The sequence below is a fragment of the Polypterus senegalus genome, chromosome 13 (assembly GCF_016835505.1).
Source record: "Polypterus senegalus isolate Bchr_013 chromosome 13, ASM1683550v1, whole genome shotgun sequence".
Lineage (NCBI taxonomy): Eukaryota > Metazoa > Chordata > Cladistia > Polypteriformes > Polypteridae > Polypterus > Polypterus senegalus.
In genome coordinates, this window is record NC_053166.1 from 75,884,491 (window position 1) to 75,901,242 (window position 16,752).

The following is a 16,752-nucleotide window of genomic DNA, read 5'->3' on the forward strand; positions in this document are numbered from 1 at the left end:
AACCTTAAGCCATAAAACCATTTTGAATTTTCTCTTCTACTGGTATTTTAGATAGCTGTCTTACAAGTGACCAGGGACATGTGGTCAGGGGAGGCAGGTGAGAGTCATCATGAAAAGTACAAAAACTAATAATGATAACATAAAATAAATTTGTCCAATTGTCTGTGCTGTAAATAATTTTTCTTTATGAGTCCAACAAATCTTGATCATTTTTATAGTCAAAATCGCTGAATTTGAGCATTTCCTGTTCAAATACAGGGGAGAAACATGAGGTGTAGGAGCAATGAGTCGAGCCTCACCTCAGACTGCACTCTCCCTCACACACTGGGTTTGATGCATGCAATTGGCGCGTGCCTGTTGCTGTCTCTCTGTATGTCACCAATATAATGTTTGCAGACACGTTTATTATACACCCTGACTTTCCACAGTCTAGCTAATATCTTTAATGAATGTGTGTGACATATTTAGTCTTGCTGATAGGACATAAAATCGCAGTGAAAAGGCACAAGGTGAGGCAGACTGTACCGTGCTGCATGGGAGCCCAACAGGTGATTGTTACTGCTTTCTTCTATGCAGAGGCTCTGGGCACCAATAAGTTAGCGATATCAGAAAGTCAAGTGCACTGCAAGAGTCCGTTTATTTTTGTTTTTTGTTCCGACTGACTGCCAAAATGGAAGATTAAGATTTTTAAAACTAAAGGAAAATAAGGAGGACTTTTACAAGAAAGTGGCGGCGATTTTCATGGAGAAGGATAGGCACATGGACTTCATTTACAAATAAAGGTAAGACCATAAACAGTTTTCAGTTTTACAGAAAATGGGATGAGACTAAGAAAAAAAAAATCAATATTTAAAAACTTAATTTTGACCTTAAATAAAATATTCTTTTGTTTTTCTTGTTATCCTTTTGTTGAACAGTCTGTATTAAAATTGATTAAAGCATCAGAATTAAAAGCTTTTCAAAACAACTAAATATTTCAATTAAGGTCAAAATTGAAATCCAATTTTTTGTACACCACTGTATACTTTCATTTGTATTGCATACACTAAGTATGAATTGTGAAATTGCAATGGCAAATTTGGAACACATGGAGGGTGCAGAGTATATGCGCTGTCTTCGCTTTCTCTCACCACTACAAATGTAACATTCTTTCTTAGCGAAATATACGCCTTACTTGTGTGTAAAGATTGCTGATGTGATATGAAACATAACCAGTAGTCAAAGTGCATGCTGTCAATTGAATAGTGAATGAGCTACTCTTGTGGGTTCATATAAATCTGACTCTGAAGGAGTCAGTGCCTCACCAGCCATCAACCTCACTGCATGTCACTGCAAGTGACAATGCCAATATTAGAGCCACAGCAAATGAGGGAAACGGCACTGCTATAGGCAGACTTAAGCAGCGTACCAAGTACCAAATGGCGACCATTCACACCACACCACCTAATATGGGGACAGCTCCTTTGCCAGCTATGATTATACCCTACAGATTGCCCAGCAGACTTTGATCGTGAACTTTCTTTAAGAATCTCTCCACCTATCCATCACAATGGAATTGTCATTTTCTTCTCCCATACAACTTGTTCTTAAGCAGGAGACATATCAAAGCCTTTAATTATCTCAAGGGTCAAATTTAATAGTGACCACAGGTCCCACCAGTGATCCTGAGTTTGGCACTGCAATTGTAATAGTGTGGAAACAACTGGATTATGCATTTGTGCTTTATTCAACTCCTTGTTAAAAAGTGGCAACTGAATAAATAAACATGATTTCAATGCTCCAAGCCAACAAACTGCAAAAGGAGGCACGTAAGTTGACCTTTTTTGTTACTTTCCAGACAATGTAAAAACATCCTACAGACAAACCATTTTTTCTTTTGCTTTTCCACTTATTATGTAATATCAAGGCAGCTGAAAAGGTCAAAAGTAAAAAAAGTATTCACTGTTTTCCTTCACAAACAACAACACAACTGCAAAAGCACTGGTGTAACCTTTAGTTTATCAGCTTGTGGAGTGATTTAAAAAAGGAACTAAAAGTCATATAACTGATACCTTCAAGGCCTACTGTGATTTATACATTCAAGGTAAAGTAAACAGTGAAATAACTGAAGCCAGAACAACATGCAAGATATGCTCATCTACTGGAGATATTGATATGTTACAAAGGCTGCACCCACTGTTTATCATTACATTGACCAAATGCTGTCAGACCACAGCATATGTGATAGGAATACAGTGGATGGCCTAGCGGACAGATACCAACCCAGCTATCCATTATACTGTGTCCGGCTAGGCTTTCAAAAATAGGCATAGGATTTATATCTAGTTGCCCACTATGTTATGCAGGCAACTTTGACATCATAACAATTAATAGGGCAGCAATTCGTTGTCCCCTGCATCAGAGCCAGTACTGGAGTAGACACCAGCCTACACTTCACACCACGTCTTCAGGTGCAGTTCATTTAATTGGATGTGGCTGGGAACCTGTGCTCTCACAGTGGATGACCCTGGAGCACCCCGCATGGATTTCCACTGAGATGCTTTGAATCTTTACTTAGAAAGTGGGTCCATTCTGCTCTGTACCATGTAGAAGTAGACACTCGGCTATTTACTCTGGCTCCATGACCTACCATATAACCATGTCCCAGAAATGGTGCATCTACCATTAGGGCATTTGGGTGCATGTCCAGAGGACCATGATGACAAGGGGCCTTGTTCACCAAAACTCCACCAGTGAGTCGAAGTGACCAAAAGGATCAAACCCCCCACCTGCTTGATCAAGTCTTGCACCGATAAGAAAAGAGAGAATTACTACGCTGCATTAAATTTCCTTGCATTGTGTAAAGTATGATCAACTCTCTATTAAGGAGCTAAGTCACCCAGGGCCCTGTGGGGGGTCTTAATCAAGCCTTACCTCCCAAGCTCCATGTACATGGGGTTCTGACTCCATCCCCAGAGGCTTATCACCCCTCAAGCTTGGCACTGACATAGTCCTTTATGATTCACTGACTTTGAAAGCACATCTTGAATGCATTCTCATATTATCTCACCATTTTTAATGTGTTGCAACCTGTCTGACTTTCACAGACAGGACACTGTATGATCATGTAATAAAAAAAGTTGTTTCAAAATGAGGGCGGCATGGTAGCACAGTGGTAGGCACATCTCGGGTATTCCCTGCGTGGAGTTTGCATGTTCTCCCTGTGTCTGTGTGGGCTTCCTCCAGGTGCTCCAGTTTCCTCCCATAGTCCAAAGACATGTAAGTTAGGTGGACAGATGATACTGAACTGGCCCTAGTGTGTGAATGGTGTGTGTGTGAGTGTGTGTGTTTGTCCTGCAATGGACTGGTGCCCTGTCCAAGGTTTGTTACTGCCTTGCGCCATATGCTAGCTGGGTTAGGCTCCAGCACCCCCCCCCCAAAGACCCTATAGAGGATAAAATGGTTTAGAAATTGACTGACTGATTGCTTTAAGATATGGATGGATGTGACAATCACACAATGACTTAAAACATTTGCATCTGAGGTTAGTGAGCAGAGCTAGCGTTAATAAAATGCATGAAATATACAGTAGTTAATGAAACTGCAGTCCTGTTTGACACCTATGACTTCCAGGTTCATTTGAAGGGTTCCCAAATCAGCCGTTGAATTCACCTCCATGCTTCTACCCTCAGTTGGTAGACTGTGAAGCTAATGTCCATCCCTCCTTCTTTAGAACCCCTTCACCCTGCATATCAGTCCAAGAAGTCTATCATGCATCATGCATAAGGGTATGGATCAGCCTTAAAGAACATCTTGGGATTGAAGGAGTCAACAAAGAAAACCCACAGGAGCATAGGGAGTAAATTGTGGAGAGAAGAGACTTGAAACAGGGTCCCAAGGCTACGTGGCAGAACACCCACCCAGTGTGCCTCTTTGCTGGATTTACATTTCTCACCGAATTAGAAAACAGCACATTGCTGTTGAAGCTTTCAACTCAGAAGCGTCTGTTCTTATTCTTTATTCAGTTGAATGCGCTTCCGCCTACACGGTCACATAAGTTCATCTGTGCAGGTGAAATTTGTCTTGGGTTTTAAATTTAAATAGGAATATAGGAATTGTTGAAAAGCATTGCAAAGCAGGTCCTCTTTTACTAAGTGCACACACACACAGGCCCTGCTGCCAGCTTGTTGACACCTCTAAGTGTCCCCCTTTGGATGAATATGATCATTTTCTCAGCTCTGATCCACCAAAACTAAGAAGATAGTGGAGATCATTTCCAAGTCAAGGTAGAGCTAACCACTTTATGCCTATCAGGAAAAGTTTTATTAATATCAATGGGGTGCTTTGTGGAGGAGTGGTGCTTGGGGTGTCTGAAGGTTTTACAGTAGTTTGACACCAATGTGGCTTATCTGAAATCAGATGTTACTAGGTCACTGCTCACTTCACAGCTTTCAATATTACTAAAATTAGAGATGTTCAGTAGGCAAAACTGGGTATAAAACATTTTACCAGGACTTCCCTCATTCGAAAAAGAAAGCAAGAAAACAATAAGAGGCAGGGGAAAACCAAAAGCCAACAGCATTCTGCCAGGGTGTTTCTAGTGTCTGCTATACAGGAAAGAAGTAGTGTGGCATGGTGGTGCAGCGGTGCATACTGCTGTCTCACAGTTCTGAGTTTGAATCTTGGCTTTGGCACTCTCTGCTTGGGTTTCTTTTCACATCTCAAAGATGTGTGTTGTACGTTAACAGGTGATGATAAACTTTCCTCATGTGAAAGTGAGTGCAAGGGTGTACATGAGTGAGCTCTGCGGTAGACTAGCCTGGCAATTTACTGATGGTTCCTGCTTTCTCCTCAAATTGCCAACGTAGGCTCTGTTCCCCACAGGTAATGAAAAGAGACAGCTGCAATGCTATGTGTATTTGGAGTCTATAATCAACCTAGGAGTATAGACCCCCTGCAGAGAGCTGTCGCGTGACGTGCCTTACAAAGCTTACAAGATAACAAGGTGCCATTGCTCTGCCATCACGTCAAACATTGCTGTAAATGGATGAAGTGAATGTGTGCAGATGTTGATTGACAGTAGGAAGTGATGGATAGCACCTCAGAGCTGGCATTAATAACTGGAGTCCCTGGAAGAAACCCATTTAACCATGGAGAACTCATGTAGACCTGAAACTGAAGACACCTCAAGCCCTGCCACATGCCACCATTTACTCAGTTATAGGTAAAGTGTTTATTTTCTCCCACAGTTGCTAAGCAAAAAATAAAAAAAAAAAATAAATAAAAATACCAACTGTTCATGGCAGTCATTTTTTTTTCCTTTTTGCATGTTATATAACAAAACAATCAGTCCTCACTTGTGAAGTGAGGCGTATGGAGTTCAGTGTACATAAGCATGACAACCAAAGAGGATTAGTAATGGCAGCACTGGTTAAAAGCAGAGCTGTTCGGTTCCAGTCCTGCTGGGCTACATGTTAATATACAGTTGGAAATGGGCTTTACTAAAGAAAGGAATGTCTGCATGAAACACTTATTGTATTTCTATACATATTAATGTTTATTTATAGGGCTTTTATAAATCACCCATAAATGAGGACACAAATAATAGGAATCAGACAGACACCTAACATTTGGTTCTAATGCTCAGTTGTCTATTGAAACCTCTGTCTCCTCTTTTGGTTCTACTTCTGTGGCGCGTTGCTCTTGTAACCAAATTTGTTGCGGTTTACCTAAACTTAACAGTGTGGGGAGCATGGTGGCATATGGATTAGGGATGCAGCTTCAAAGCTACAGAATTCGGCACTTCTGGTTGATTTTTTTTCTGGTGGACAACAACATGTGTCCTCTTGTATTTAAAGGCTATTAAACATAGCAGTTCATGGTCTTTCTGACTTTTTTTGTCATCTCCAGTCTCCTGTAAGTTTGACCCACTCTCATTCAGGGGAATAATGTCGTGTAGATATGTGCACAGGTGCCACACCTGTTCTGTAGGCAGGGAGATCAGGTAGTTATGCCACATTGCCAGCAGTAGCATAAAATAAAGGGTCCGTTCACATGCAAATCTGCTAATGTGGCCTACCTAATCATGTGCATAAGGTGCCCCAACACTGGACTGTATGTATGGGAAACTGGTCAAATACTGCACCAGGTAATGAACTCACATAGATTTCATATTAATCAGAACAGTATTGATCTTCCCGTGGCAACATATTTTAACAGTAATGGCCACAGCATAAAGGATCTGAGGGTCACTGTGCTTATGGGTAATTTCAAGACCCAACAGGAGTGGAGAGAATGGGAATACAAACTTATGCTTAAATTCAACACTCTACAAAATGGTCTGAATAGAGACAAGAGTTTTATGACCAGATATGTGAACAAACAGAAATGATTGACCAGCTGACTACATGAGTGGCCTATCTTACAGACAATGCACTTCAAAAAAACCTTACAGGACTTTCTCTAGTGATGGTTATCGTATCTGCACATTTTATTACTTCATTGTTCTCTTCTTTCAGGGTTAATTCATCTCAGGTGTATTCATTTTGTTAACATTTGAACAAAAAGGATGTTAAGATGAAAGAAAAAAAAAACACTTTGCTGTCCCAATATAAGCCAGAGTATTTTTCAGTTTCTTTGTTACACCTTGCCTGATGAATTTGCCTTAGCTGCCTCGAAAGCTTGCATTTGTTATCTATTTAGTTAGCTAATAAAAGGTGTCATTTCAACCTACTTTCTCCTGTATCAATCTATGGTTAACACGGTACAACACTCTACTGCTATAAACCATCAGAAATTATTAGATGCATTCTTCTGTCTTTCCACTCATTTCAAACCAAACTCATGACATGAAGGGCTATAAAAATCATCTCTGACATCACTCCCACAGCACATCACATATTTGAGCCCTGAACGTCCGACAGACACCTTAGACACTTGAGAATGCCCACTCTGAGTGGCGCTTTTATCCCTCTACTGCCAGAGCTCTGAACTCCATGAGTTAACCACTTCTCTCTGTTTTGCAGTTACTGTATATTATGTCCTTTCCATTTGGCACTCTATTGTCTTTGTGTTCCAGTGTTTGTTTTGTGTAATATGGCTACCACTCACTTAGCTGTGTTGCAAATACGTATCTTGTTTCATCAATCCTGCAGGATTTGTCATCCGTTTGGATGGCCTTTATATTCCCCCGACTGGTTCCTCTCTACTCAAACACTCAAAAGAGAGGCTAGTCAACCATCAGTTGGGGTCTCTCTTGCTGTCTGACTTGAACCCTCTTGAACAGGGGGTGCTCAGTCATGGTCCTGGAGGGCCACAGTGGCTACAAGTTTTCATTCCAGCCAGTCTGCTAATCAGAAGACTGTCCTTACTAATAAGGAGACTTGGTATTTAGCTACATGGCTTGCTAGTGCTTTCATTTATCCAAGACAAATTGTAATTACATTGTAGTTTCCTTTTCTGAGAACATTAGCCATATGTTTCATGGAAGAGAACAGATTTGCACTTCATGGTCCTTCATTTGAATCTCTCATTTATTTCTAAACATTTTTATTAACACAGATAGCTCATGGCACATATTCACTATTGTAAATGGAAGTACGTTAGCTGCAGAGCTGGTGGCTTCTTTGATTTTCTGCATTTTTGCTATTAACTAGTGGCTGGTGAAGAAAAAAGGACACAATTAAAATGTTAATGCAAATGTTTAAAACTAAAAAAGAAAGTGTTTTGGATTGTAACAAGTGAGTTAACTAAAATTAAGACCAAATAATATATTGTTTTAGCAACAAATAAATGGGTCCTAATTAAGAAATTACTTAAATTGAAAACACACAGCCATTGCATTGCGGCTACCCAAGAGTCCAATGTAATTAACATGTCTCATATGAATGAAAGCGCTAATAAGCCATATAGTTTATTACCAAGTTTCATTATCAGTAATGCAGTACTTGACGTGAGCTGGTACTCATCGGTTCTAATTTCAACATAGTGCCGGCATGTTTTTAAATGGTCGAGTATCCTGTCACAAGAAGCTTCACAGGGTGTGGGACTCAATTGCCTCTGACCCGACCTTCAGTCGACTTTCACTGTTTTATGATGATCAGAGTTTTCTTTTTCAGTGCACGCCTGAATCTCTTTGCTAATTTTCAGAGTGGACAAAGGGTCTTTGACTTGTACTGCAGTAAGGCTGTTCTTCTAATTAGGAGACTGGTTAGAATAAAAATCTGTAGTCACTGCGTCTCTCCAGGGGCCTCATGTATAAAAGGTGCGTACGCACAGAAATGTTGTGTAAGAAATTTTCCACGTTCAAATCACGATGTATAAAACCTACACTTGGCGTAAAGCCACGCACTTTTCCACGGTACCTCATAGCTTGACGTACGCAAGTTCTCCGCTCGGTTTTGCAGACTGGCGGCACCCAGCGTCAAAGCAATGGTACTGTTCCTGTGTGATTACTCCTTATTTTCCTGACGCGGCTTTATAAATACACAGAAACTAACCGCATATTGTTTATTAGTGTAACGCATCTGATTGTAATTAACTTGTACCAATATAATGGTCCAGGGAACAGCCCTAGTATTCCAAATACCATAACTGCTTTAGCGTTGTTACTCTAACTGCACCTTCTTCTTTCAGCTGCTCTCGTTAGGAGTTGCCACAGCGGATCATCTTTTTCCATATTACTCTCACTGCACCACTCGGAGTATTTATATCACTGTATCTGAGTGTGAATCACAGCAGCAACTGATCGGAAAGAGAATTATCGGTATACAGCATCAAGCACACGCTGTTTCAGCCACTGCAAAATGTTTTAAAGCCTTTCCTGTACGGACCTCGCGGTTCAGAAACAGTTTCATCCCAAGAACTTTAAATGCACTCAATCAATTGCACCTTGTAGAACTGTTAGAACTTATAAGTACAATCACCCCACTGTAAACTTGCACTATAGTTATAATATCGCACAACCTGGGCCACTTTATAAAGCGCGTATTTACATATGATGACGATAACATTTTTAAGGTGAAATGCAGCAAAATATGTTTATTAAATTATACAGATAAAACTTTAACTTCATTTCAATAATCTATATTCTTCACTGGGAGTGTCGTGAAAGATAGAATAATTAAACATGTACAACGAAGATATTTCAATGTTCCTTAAACGTTTTGAAGAATCGGCGTTAAGCTTACAGATGGCTTAACTTCTATTACAGAGCTGATTGTGTGGCGATCGGTTACTTGGGGAAAGAAAAGCAAGGACTGCAGTGGCGGCTACGCCAATATATATTGAATATAAAACAGAAAGAGAAAATAACAACACAGCTAAAAACGCAGCGACAAATTTTGGCAAAAGTTAAATGCTTGTGTCATGAGCACGAGGCGACTATGCAGTGTCTGCAACGGACGTGGCCATCCACCGTGCATAAGATACCATATTGACATTGGCGGCTGAAGGAGCCACCGATTCTTCCTCTGCCCAGTGCCACCACAAGCCTAGAGCCGCCCCTGAGTACTGCTGCAATAAATTATTTCATCGAAGTGAAACCCATGTTTAGTAACGTGCTTTAACTCCTATCATCATAAAAATGATATCACGTATACATCTCGGTATTTTAGTTATTCAGAGAGCTGTAATATCACGAATGTAATGGATTCTGTGTCCAGTTGGAGGAAGAGAGCCGGTTTAAAAAGCAAGTAGTGATTCACACACACAGAGCACATAGAAGATCAAATACAAAACAAAGCATTTAACGTGCTACTTTAATTACGATGTGATTTGAGAAACTGGTTAATTAAACGATTTTAAGATGAAGTTTATGATGTTCTACTTTAATGACAAAATAAACTACGTGATTAAAGTGGAAATGTCGAGATTGAAGTTGACATTTCGTGCTTTTTCCCCACTGTTTGCCTTTTTTTCTCTGTACCCTAATAAGCTTTCATATGACACTCAGACAGTGGGCTACAACTCGGCTTCTCACTGCGACTTTGATATGTGACTTCTTTTTTATTTCCGGCACTGTGCGATTTTGTGAACGTGAGCTTTCAAGTTTCTCCAACACGCTATGTCACTCGATCAACTTCCTTTTGTTGATTATACCACGGTTTAATTAAACAAATAGTATGTTTTTCCTTTGCCTCCACTTGGTATTCGCTGAAATTCTTATATTTTCCCCCGTGCTTTTCCCATTGTCTTTTCACAGAAGGCTGCACTTAAGGGCGATTAATATTATTTTGCATATTCAAAGAGGCGTAATTCTGGGAGGAGTTGGGGAGTTACATAAAGCGCGTGCACGAGCGTTACTTTTCACGCTGATTGGGATTTATGTAGCGGAAGAACGTGGAAGTTGGAGTACACACAGATTCCTGCATCTGGATTTTTCTGTGCGTAAGCACATTTCGGCTTTTGTGCTTACGCCATGTTATAGTGCGAGTTCTACGCACGGCGTTATACATGAGGTCCCAGGACTGTGACTGACCCATTCTTTTGAATCTCCCATCACCTTTCCCATCTCTGTGTCCTTCCTGCTGCTAAATACCCTTTGCCAGGTGATGAACTTCTACATGGCTTCAATTTTCCATAATTAACTATACTTGGCACTTCTGTTTAAAAACGGTGAACATTACAAGAATGAAAAGAGCCAGGTGGATCTCAAGGTGTGTCATTAAAACTACTTGGCTTGCTTTACAATATTCAGAAAGTTCAAAGTAAGTTGTTCTCCCCTCCTGTATGTAAAAGATAACCACATGCCTTTTCTGCTATTCCAATAGACGCTAAACAGAGAGGCGAGAGTGTTTGCAATTTGAAAGATGCAAGAAATGTAATGAAAAGGAAGAATCACCTAAACTAAAAATCTTCAGTGGTTTGTGAATGTCAGTATTAATAAAATAGCAGGAACTTCTGCTTAGTTATGCTTGTTAATCTAATGTGACACTGAAGTCTGCTTCAGACTCTGTTAGTTTTGGGATTGTTGAATAGATAACAATTGATTCCTTCTTTCGTCCATTTTCAAACCTACTAAATTGAATTCGCAGTAGTAAGACAACTGGTTCAATGGTCTGATTTAGGGTGACAAACTGTCTGATACAGATTTAGGAAGCTGCCCAACCAAATCCGTCAAGCTTCAGTAATGAAACTTGCCTGCTTATGAAGGAGGAATGGCTCAATATACAGTTTCTATTTAAACGGGAACTCTGATAAAAAAAAAGTGTCCATCATTAGAATGCATACTGTAGTAATAAGTTTTGTATTCACTGATTTTCCTGTTCACTCCTTCAAGTTCCTTTCTATAAGGAATACAACAAATGAGTGTTGCTAAGCTACCAGGATGGATGCCTTCTCATGAAGACTTAATCAACCATGTCAAGGTTAGAAGCCCCAGGCTAGCTATCAAGTAACTTAAACACTGCCGCAAACGTCGGGGTGTCCATGTTGGCACAAGTTTGGTGTATCACTTGTTACTTCCCAACTCCATTTAACCCTGGTATTAAAAAGCTAACAAGCGCTGTAAGAGATGGCCACCTGTACTAACAACCCATCACTGCTGCCCTGCACACCAGTGACTTCATAGTGCAAACCAGCGGAGATGCTTCAGAGCTCTGGACAGAATGTACAGTCTAAATGATGATCAAACCCAAAGGACAAGTTCAAAGTCGTGAGCTATATTGACAAAGTACAGACTTGGCATGCACAGGATATCAATGGAGAACTAGACACCCAGAAACAGAGGCTGGGAAGATATAGGTAGCAAGCACACTTTAGTTAGACTTTGACCGTAATCTTACAGATGAGTCAATCTTTACTTCACATAGCAATATTAACATCATCAGCCATCATAAAGTCATTTATTGAGTACACAAAAATTGCAGTACAATATCAAGTATACATAATGAGTGAGATGGCAAAATTAAAACAACAATATAGATTCACAGGAAGAATGAAGAACTGACTTACTGTACATCCAGAAAAGATTCAAAGTAGATCAGATAAACTTTAACAGATATGGACAGAGGATGCAGGGAACTTGAAGTAGTGAGAAAATATGAAGCATACCCCCAGTCAGGTTCAACACACACAAAAAGGCCCACCTTCACCATATTGTAAGTTCAGATGCCTTGAGTGGGAATGAGGCCATAGTCTGCTGGGACACAGACTCAAAACCAACACTCTTAGAAATAAAGGCATCAGAGTGGTTTATCTGAGAGATGCTCTAGAAAGAACTTTTATTTATTTAGATATGTAAGATATTATGTGATTAACCATGAATTGATATTAACCAACTTACAAAGCACAACTAGGCATCACTTAATGTATGAGGACAATGGGCACTGGCACACTACTCTGCCTGGGGGCCTATGATGCTGTTAAGATGGCCTGTCTCTAGGTTCCTAATTTTAAAAGGACTCTTGCTCAGATTTTCTTGATCTGTTGTATTCTGCTAGTTAGCCTACTTGACATTAAAGATTTTTGTTTTGTCCACCCATCAGAAACCTCTACAAAGATCAAGGAACCAATTTCAAAGATCTTTTAACAGAATGAAATGGTTCTTTGGCAAACAATAGTTCAACAAGGAATCACATAAAATCACAGTAAAGTGAAATTAAAGAACATTATGTTTAGCAGTGTAGAGCACCAGCAACCACTTGTCTGTCTCTCTATCTAACTATCTATCCATTTATAGGCTTGCTAGGGACCGACAAGTTTCAAAACTGGGCAAACACTTGGAAAATGCAGTTTAATGCAGAAAAGTGAAAAGTCCTACACGTGGGCAAGAGGAACATTAATTATAAATACAAGATGGGAGACACTAGCATACAGGAAGCAACCTCTGAAAATGATTTGGGGGTTTATGTGGGCACATCATTTTCATCATCTAAGAAATGGGCAGAAGCAATTAAAATGCAAATAAAATGTTAGGTTATATCGTAAAACTGTTGAATGTAAGTCAAGAGATGTTAGGCTCAAACTACATAATATACTAGTAAGACCGCATCTGGAGTATTGTGTACAGTTCTGGTCACCATGGTACAACAAAGACATAGCAGCACTTGAAGCTGTTGCAAAGGAGAGCAACCAAGTGCATCTCAGGACTCCAGGACATGTCCTACACTCAACAAAATTAAACCTATTTAGTCTCAAGTAGAGGAGACTGTGTGGGAACCTAATCCAGGTATTTAAAATCTTCAAAGGCATTGAAAAAGTAGATCCAACAACATTTCAGCTTAAGGGTGAATCTCATACTCCGAGACATCAATGCAGTTAAGACTGAAGCCAGGAAGCACTTCTTTATACAAAGAGTTGTGGGACTCTGGAACTAGACATTTAGTTGAAGCACAAACCCTAGCAACCTTTAAGAAATTTCTAGATGAGATATTGGGACAGTTTAGCTATTGGTTAAACAAACTGACTTGATGGACTGAATGGTCACCTCTTGTTTGTCAGACTTCTTAACTCTTTCAGGGCTGATGTCGACTTTTATCAAAAGGAGGAGTTGACGACGGTAATCGACTGTAAACTTTGACAAAACCAACCGCTCTGTTTTAGTTGGATGCTCGTTGCTAGAAGGAAAGTTAGATTCATTGGTCTGACCGAGATTTCCTGCGCTCGTGTGAGTAGCAAGGCACAAACAATGTCAAAATGGCACTGACATCTGGCGAGAGATCAAAGTGAATGCGTAAAGCAAAACACTCCGTGGACGACGTTTTGCCTGTTATCTCTGAACTGGACTATGACTTGTCGGACTCAGATTTTGATACAAATGACTGAAAACGAATGTGAGGTTCCAGCTTCAGCTCACTGGTCCCCAGCTAATCGTTGTACTGACAATGTTTGCCAGGGAGGACTGCCACTTAACAACGATAAGAGGTAGAAAACAGATTGCAATGCACTGTAACTTTGACCCAGCCACGCAAAGACAGCCTGGCATCAAGCCTGCCGCCTATTCTTGGCAAACTGGCAGCCACAGCTGTTGATTTCTGTGTGAAACCATTGCTTTTCGGAAAACTGTTTTTTGGAAAAAATATTCAGCCCTCAAAGAGTTAAGTTTCTTCATGTTCATAAAAATCTATCTATCCACCTATTGTAAGTACCTTTTCCCAACTATTGTTTAATCTTATTCTGCCATAAATGCACATCAATTTAAATCCTGGCCCAGTCACTGTCAGGGTGGAGTTCCTCCTGGCTTATATGGATATTTCTCTAGGTAATTCAGTTTTCCTACCATATCCTAAAGAAATATGCAGCTTGACATAACCGGTTGACCTGGCATGAGTGAATGTGAATATGAATGAACATTGAATTAGGTTTGGTTCCAACCTTGAACCCAAAGTACATTCTGTATTTCACACATCTACAATTGGGTTAAACAGGATAATAAAATAAATGGATGGCTGAATGGATCTTTTTTTTGTTTACATGGGGACTACACATGGGATTGCCCAACCTTCTGTATCTGCTAAACTGAAAAAAGCAAAACTATATAAATAAGCAGAAGATAGGACTGGATGGAGGAAGCTCCTATTAAACAAAGTCTTAAAGCTAAACAGAGACAGCTGGTCTCCCCACTTTCAGGTCCCATCTTCTTTTCAGCTGTCTTTCCTGTCCTGTGCCTGGGTACCAGGTGCAGAGACTGTCTCAAGTGCATTTAGTCAGGTACAATTAAATGTACAGTCAGTTTAGTATGGACACAGATGTTTGTACACACAGACACATGCAGCAATACAAAAAACTGTGTCAGCTGGACTCACTACCACATTACTGACAGAATTCGATCTGGTCAAAAGAAACAACTGACCTCCGGAGCAGAAAGTGTAGAGGCACGCGGAGACAGAGGCTTCAAATACGATCACACATATCTAATGTAATAGGCGGGCAGTGTACACGCACTACACGGAGGAATGAAAACACCATAACATGCCAACTTGGTAAACCGTTGGGCATCCCTTCTGGAATCCTCACAGAATGTCACCTATTGAATCCAGTCCTGAAGTTCCCGGGAATCATTTGCATGGCCCGGTGCCCGAAATACGGTCAGACACATAAGACAAAGCAAAAAGCGCGAACCCTTGCCTAACGGATTAAGCCCATCACACAATAGTGGACACGGGACGCTCCAATGGCCCCCCTGCAACGACGATTTCGCTAGAGAATGGAAGAAGACATGGTGCTCGTACCTGCATTGTCTCCGACGGCTCCGGCTGCGTGTGCGTGTTCTCCGTCGCTTGTGCGATCGCTGCCCCGCAGCTGTCACTCGCCTCAGGTGTACCTCCCCCCACTGCCAGTCGCTGTCAGGTAGAACTTAGTTGTTACCCGAGGGCACCGAAAAAGAAAAAAAAAAGTAATCAGAGGGAAAACATTCGATCGCAACTGACTCGACCGTCCTCGGGAGTGAAGGGATTGTATAAAATGATTACATGTGTTCGACGTCTTGAATCAAAGTGTCAGCTCGCCTTTTTTTATTTAAAAAAAGGAAAAATAGCATTGCAGTGTTGACAGCTGGTGTCAGAGCCCGGGTACCTTAATGCGCCGATTAATCCGCTCTCTTTCACCTGCGCATTCTGTGTCAAAATACGACCGATTATTTGATTATTAAAATGCAGAAAAAAAAGAAAACAATCGATACGCACTATATCATTCTGCTTTGGTCAAGGAATTCAATGAACCAGCTCTTGTCCGATTCATTTGACCTACATTAGATAAATAAAAACCAGGGTTGCATTGATAAGAATGCATTTCACCTGGTTACATATTGAATAGAAAATATAGATTAGAGTAAAATAAACTTTGAAATAAATTATTTAAGAAAGATTTAGCAGCCGTTTTCAGTTTTAAATCGATATTACGAATACCGCTCTGCCTTGAACAATTCAATGTATAATTTCCCCTCAGCACGAATTGCCGAAAGTCCTCTTCAGCAGAAAATAAAAACTACAATCCCCATACGCCATTAATATGCATTTACGGTTAATTTGGGCAGCATCTGAATATACTTGGTGCATATTAACACAGCTACTACAGACAGATCTTATTTAATCGCACACTGATTCAGAGGACCGATAAAACAGTACGATTTTTAAAAAGTTGCTTTAGTCACTGAGGCTGGAATAATATTTGACCTACAACTCCCAGAGTGCTTTTAAGTGTCCATAGCAACTGTAGTGAATTATGGTCCCGCGAGGTCTATGTTGACCTCTAGGATTTGTAGTTGTAAACATCCACGCATATGGCTTTTTATGTTTCGCATTCAGTGATCTTTCTTTTGTATGTGTGAACCAGTGAATGGAACTTGGCCACTATCGTTAATGAACTACGTGCACAGTATTTACCTATAAGCATGCCTTCTAGCCTGCGACGCATTTGTCTTGGAGTGCACTACATTACCCGTGAGGCACGTCGGCTACTTTCGGAAGTAAAATTGTTTTCCGTTTTGCCGACATGGCGGATCTGGGAAGGAGTCTTGTTGAAGGAGATGCTATGAATACTACTAAGGAAAAACTGTCAACTGAAGTAAATAAGAGTGTCTCGTCTGGCGTTTCTTTTGGCTTCAGTAGGACCGTCAGTAAATTAAACAATCAGAGTTTGAAACGAGACGCGCTAGAAAAAGATTACGTCACAGAAGTAGAAGGTCGGCAGATTGTTTCGTAAGTATAAAATCTTTATTGTTTTAACCATCCTTTGCGAGTTTTTTTTCTGTTGGAGTTATGTATTTATTTAATCCTTGCTTCCTTCCGAGGTGTTACAGTCGTACTTACATCAAAACGCAATAAGCATCACATT

At 40.4% G+C, this 16,752-nt stretch overlaps 2 protein-coding genes across 2 annotated transcripts in view; one reads left to right on the plus strand and one right to left on the minus strand.

The window, feature by feature from the left end:
* The window catches only part of LOC120543058 (membrane-associated guanylate kinase, WW and PDZ domain-containing protein 3-like), a 214,156-nt gene extending 197,893 nt beyond the window's left edge, over positions 1–16,263 (minus strand). The window contains exon 1 of the mRNA XM_039775902.1: positions 15,150–16,263. The gene's annotated coding sequence lies outside the window, so the exon portion shown is untranslated. The remainder of the gene's footprint in view (positions 1–15,149) is intronic.
* Positions 16,264–16,373: 110 nt separating this feature from the next.
* Positions 16,374–16,752, plus strand: part of gpkow (G patch domain and KOW motifs) — a 31,424-nt gene continuing 31,045 nt past the window's right edge. Inside the window, exon 1 of the mRNA XM_039775903.1 lies at positions 16,374–16,616. Coding sequence (XP_039631837.1) covers positions 16,411–16,616 — 206 coding nt within the window. The 5' untranslated portion in view covers positions 16,374–16,410. The remainder of the gene's footprint in view (positions 16,617–16,752) is intronic.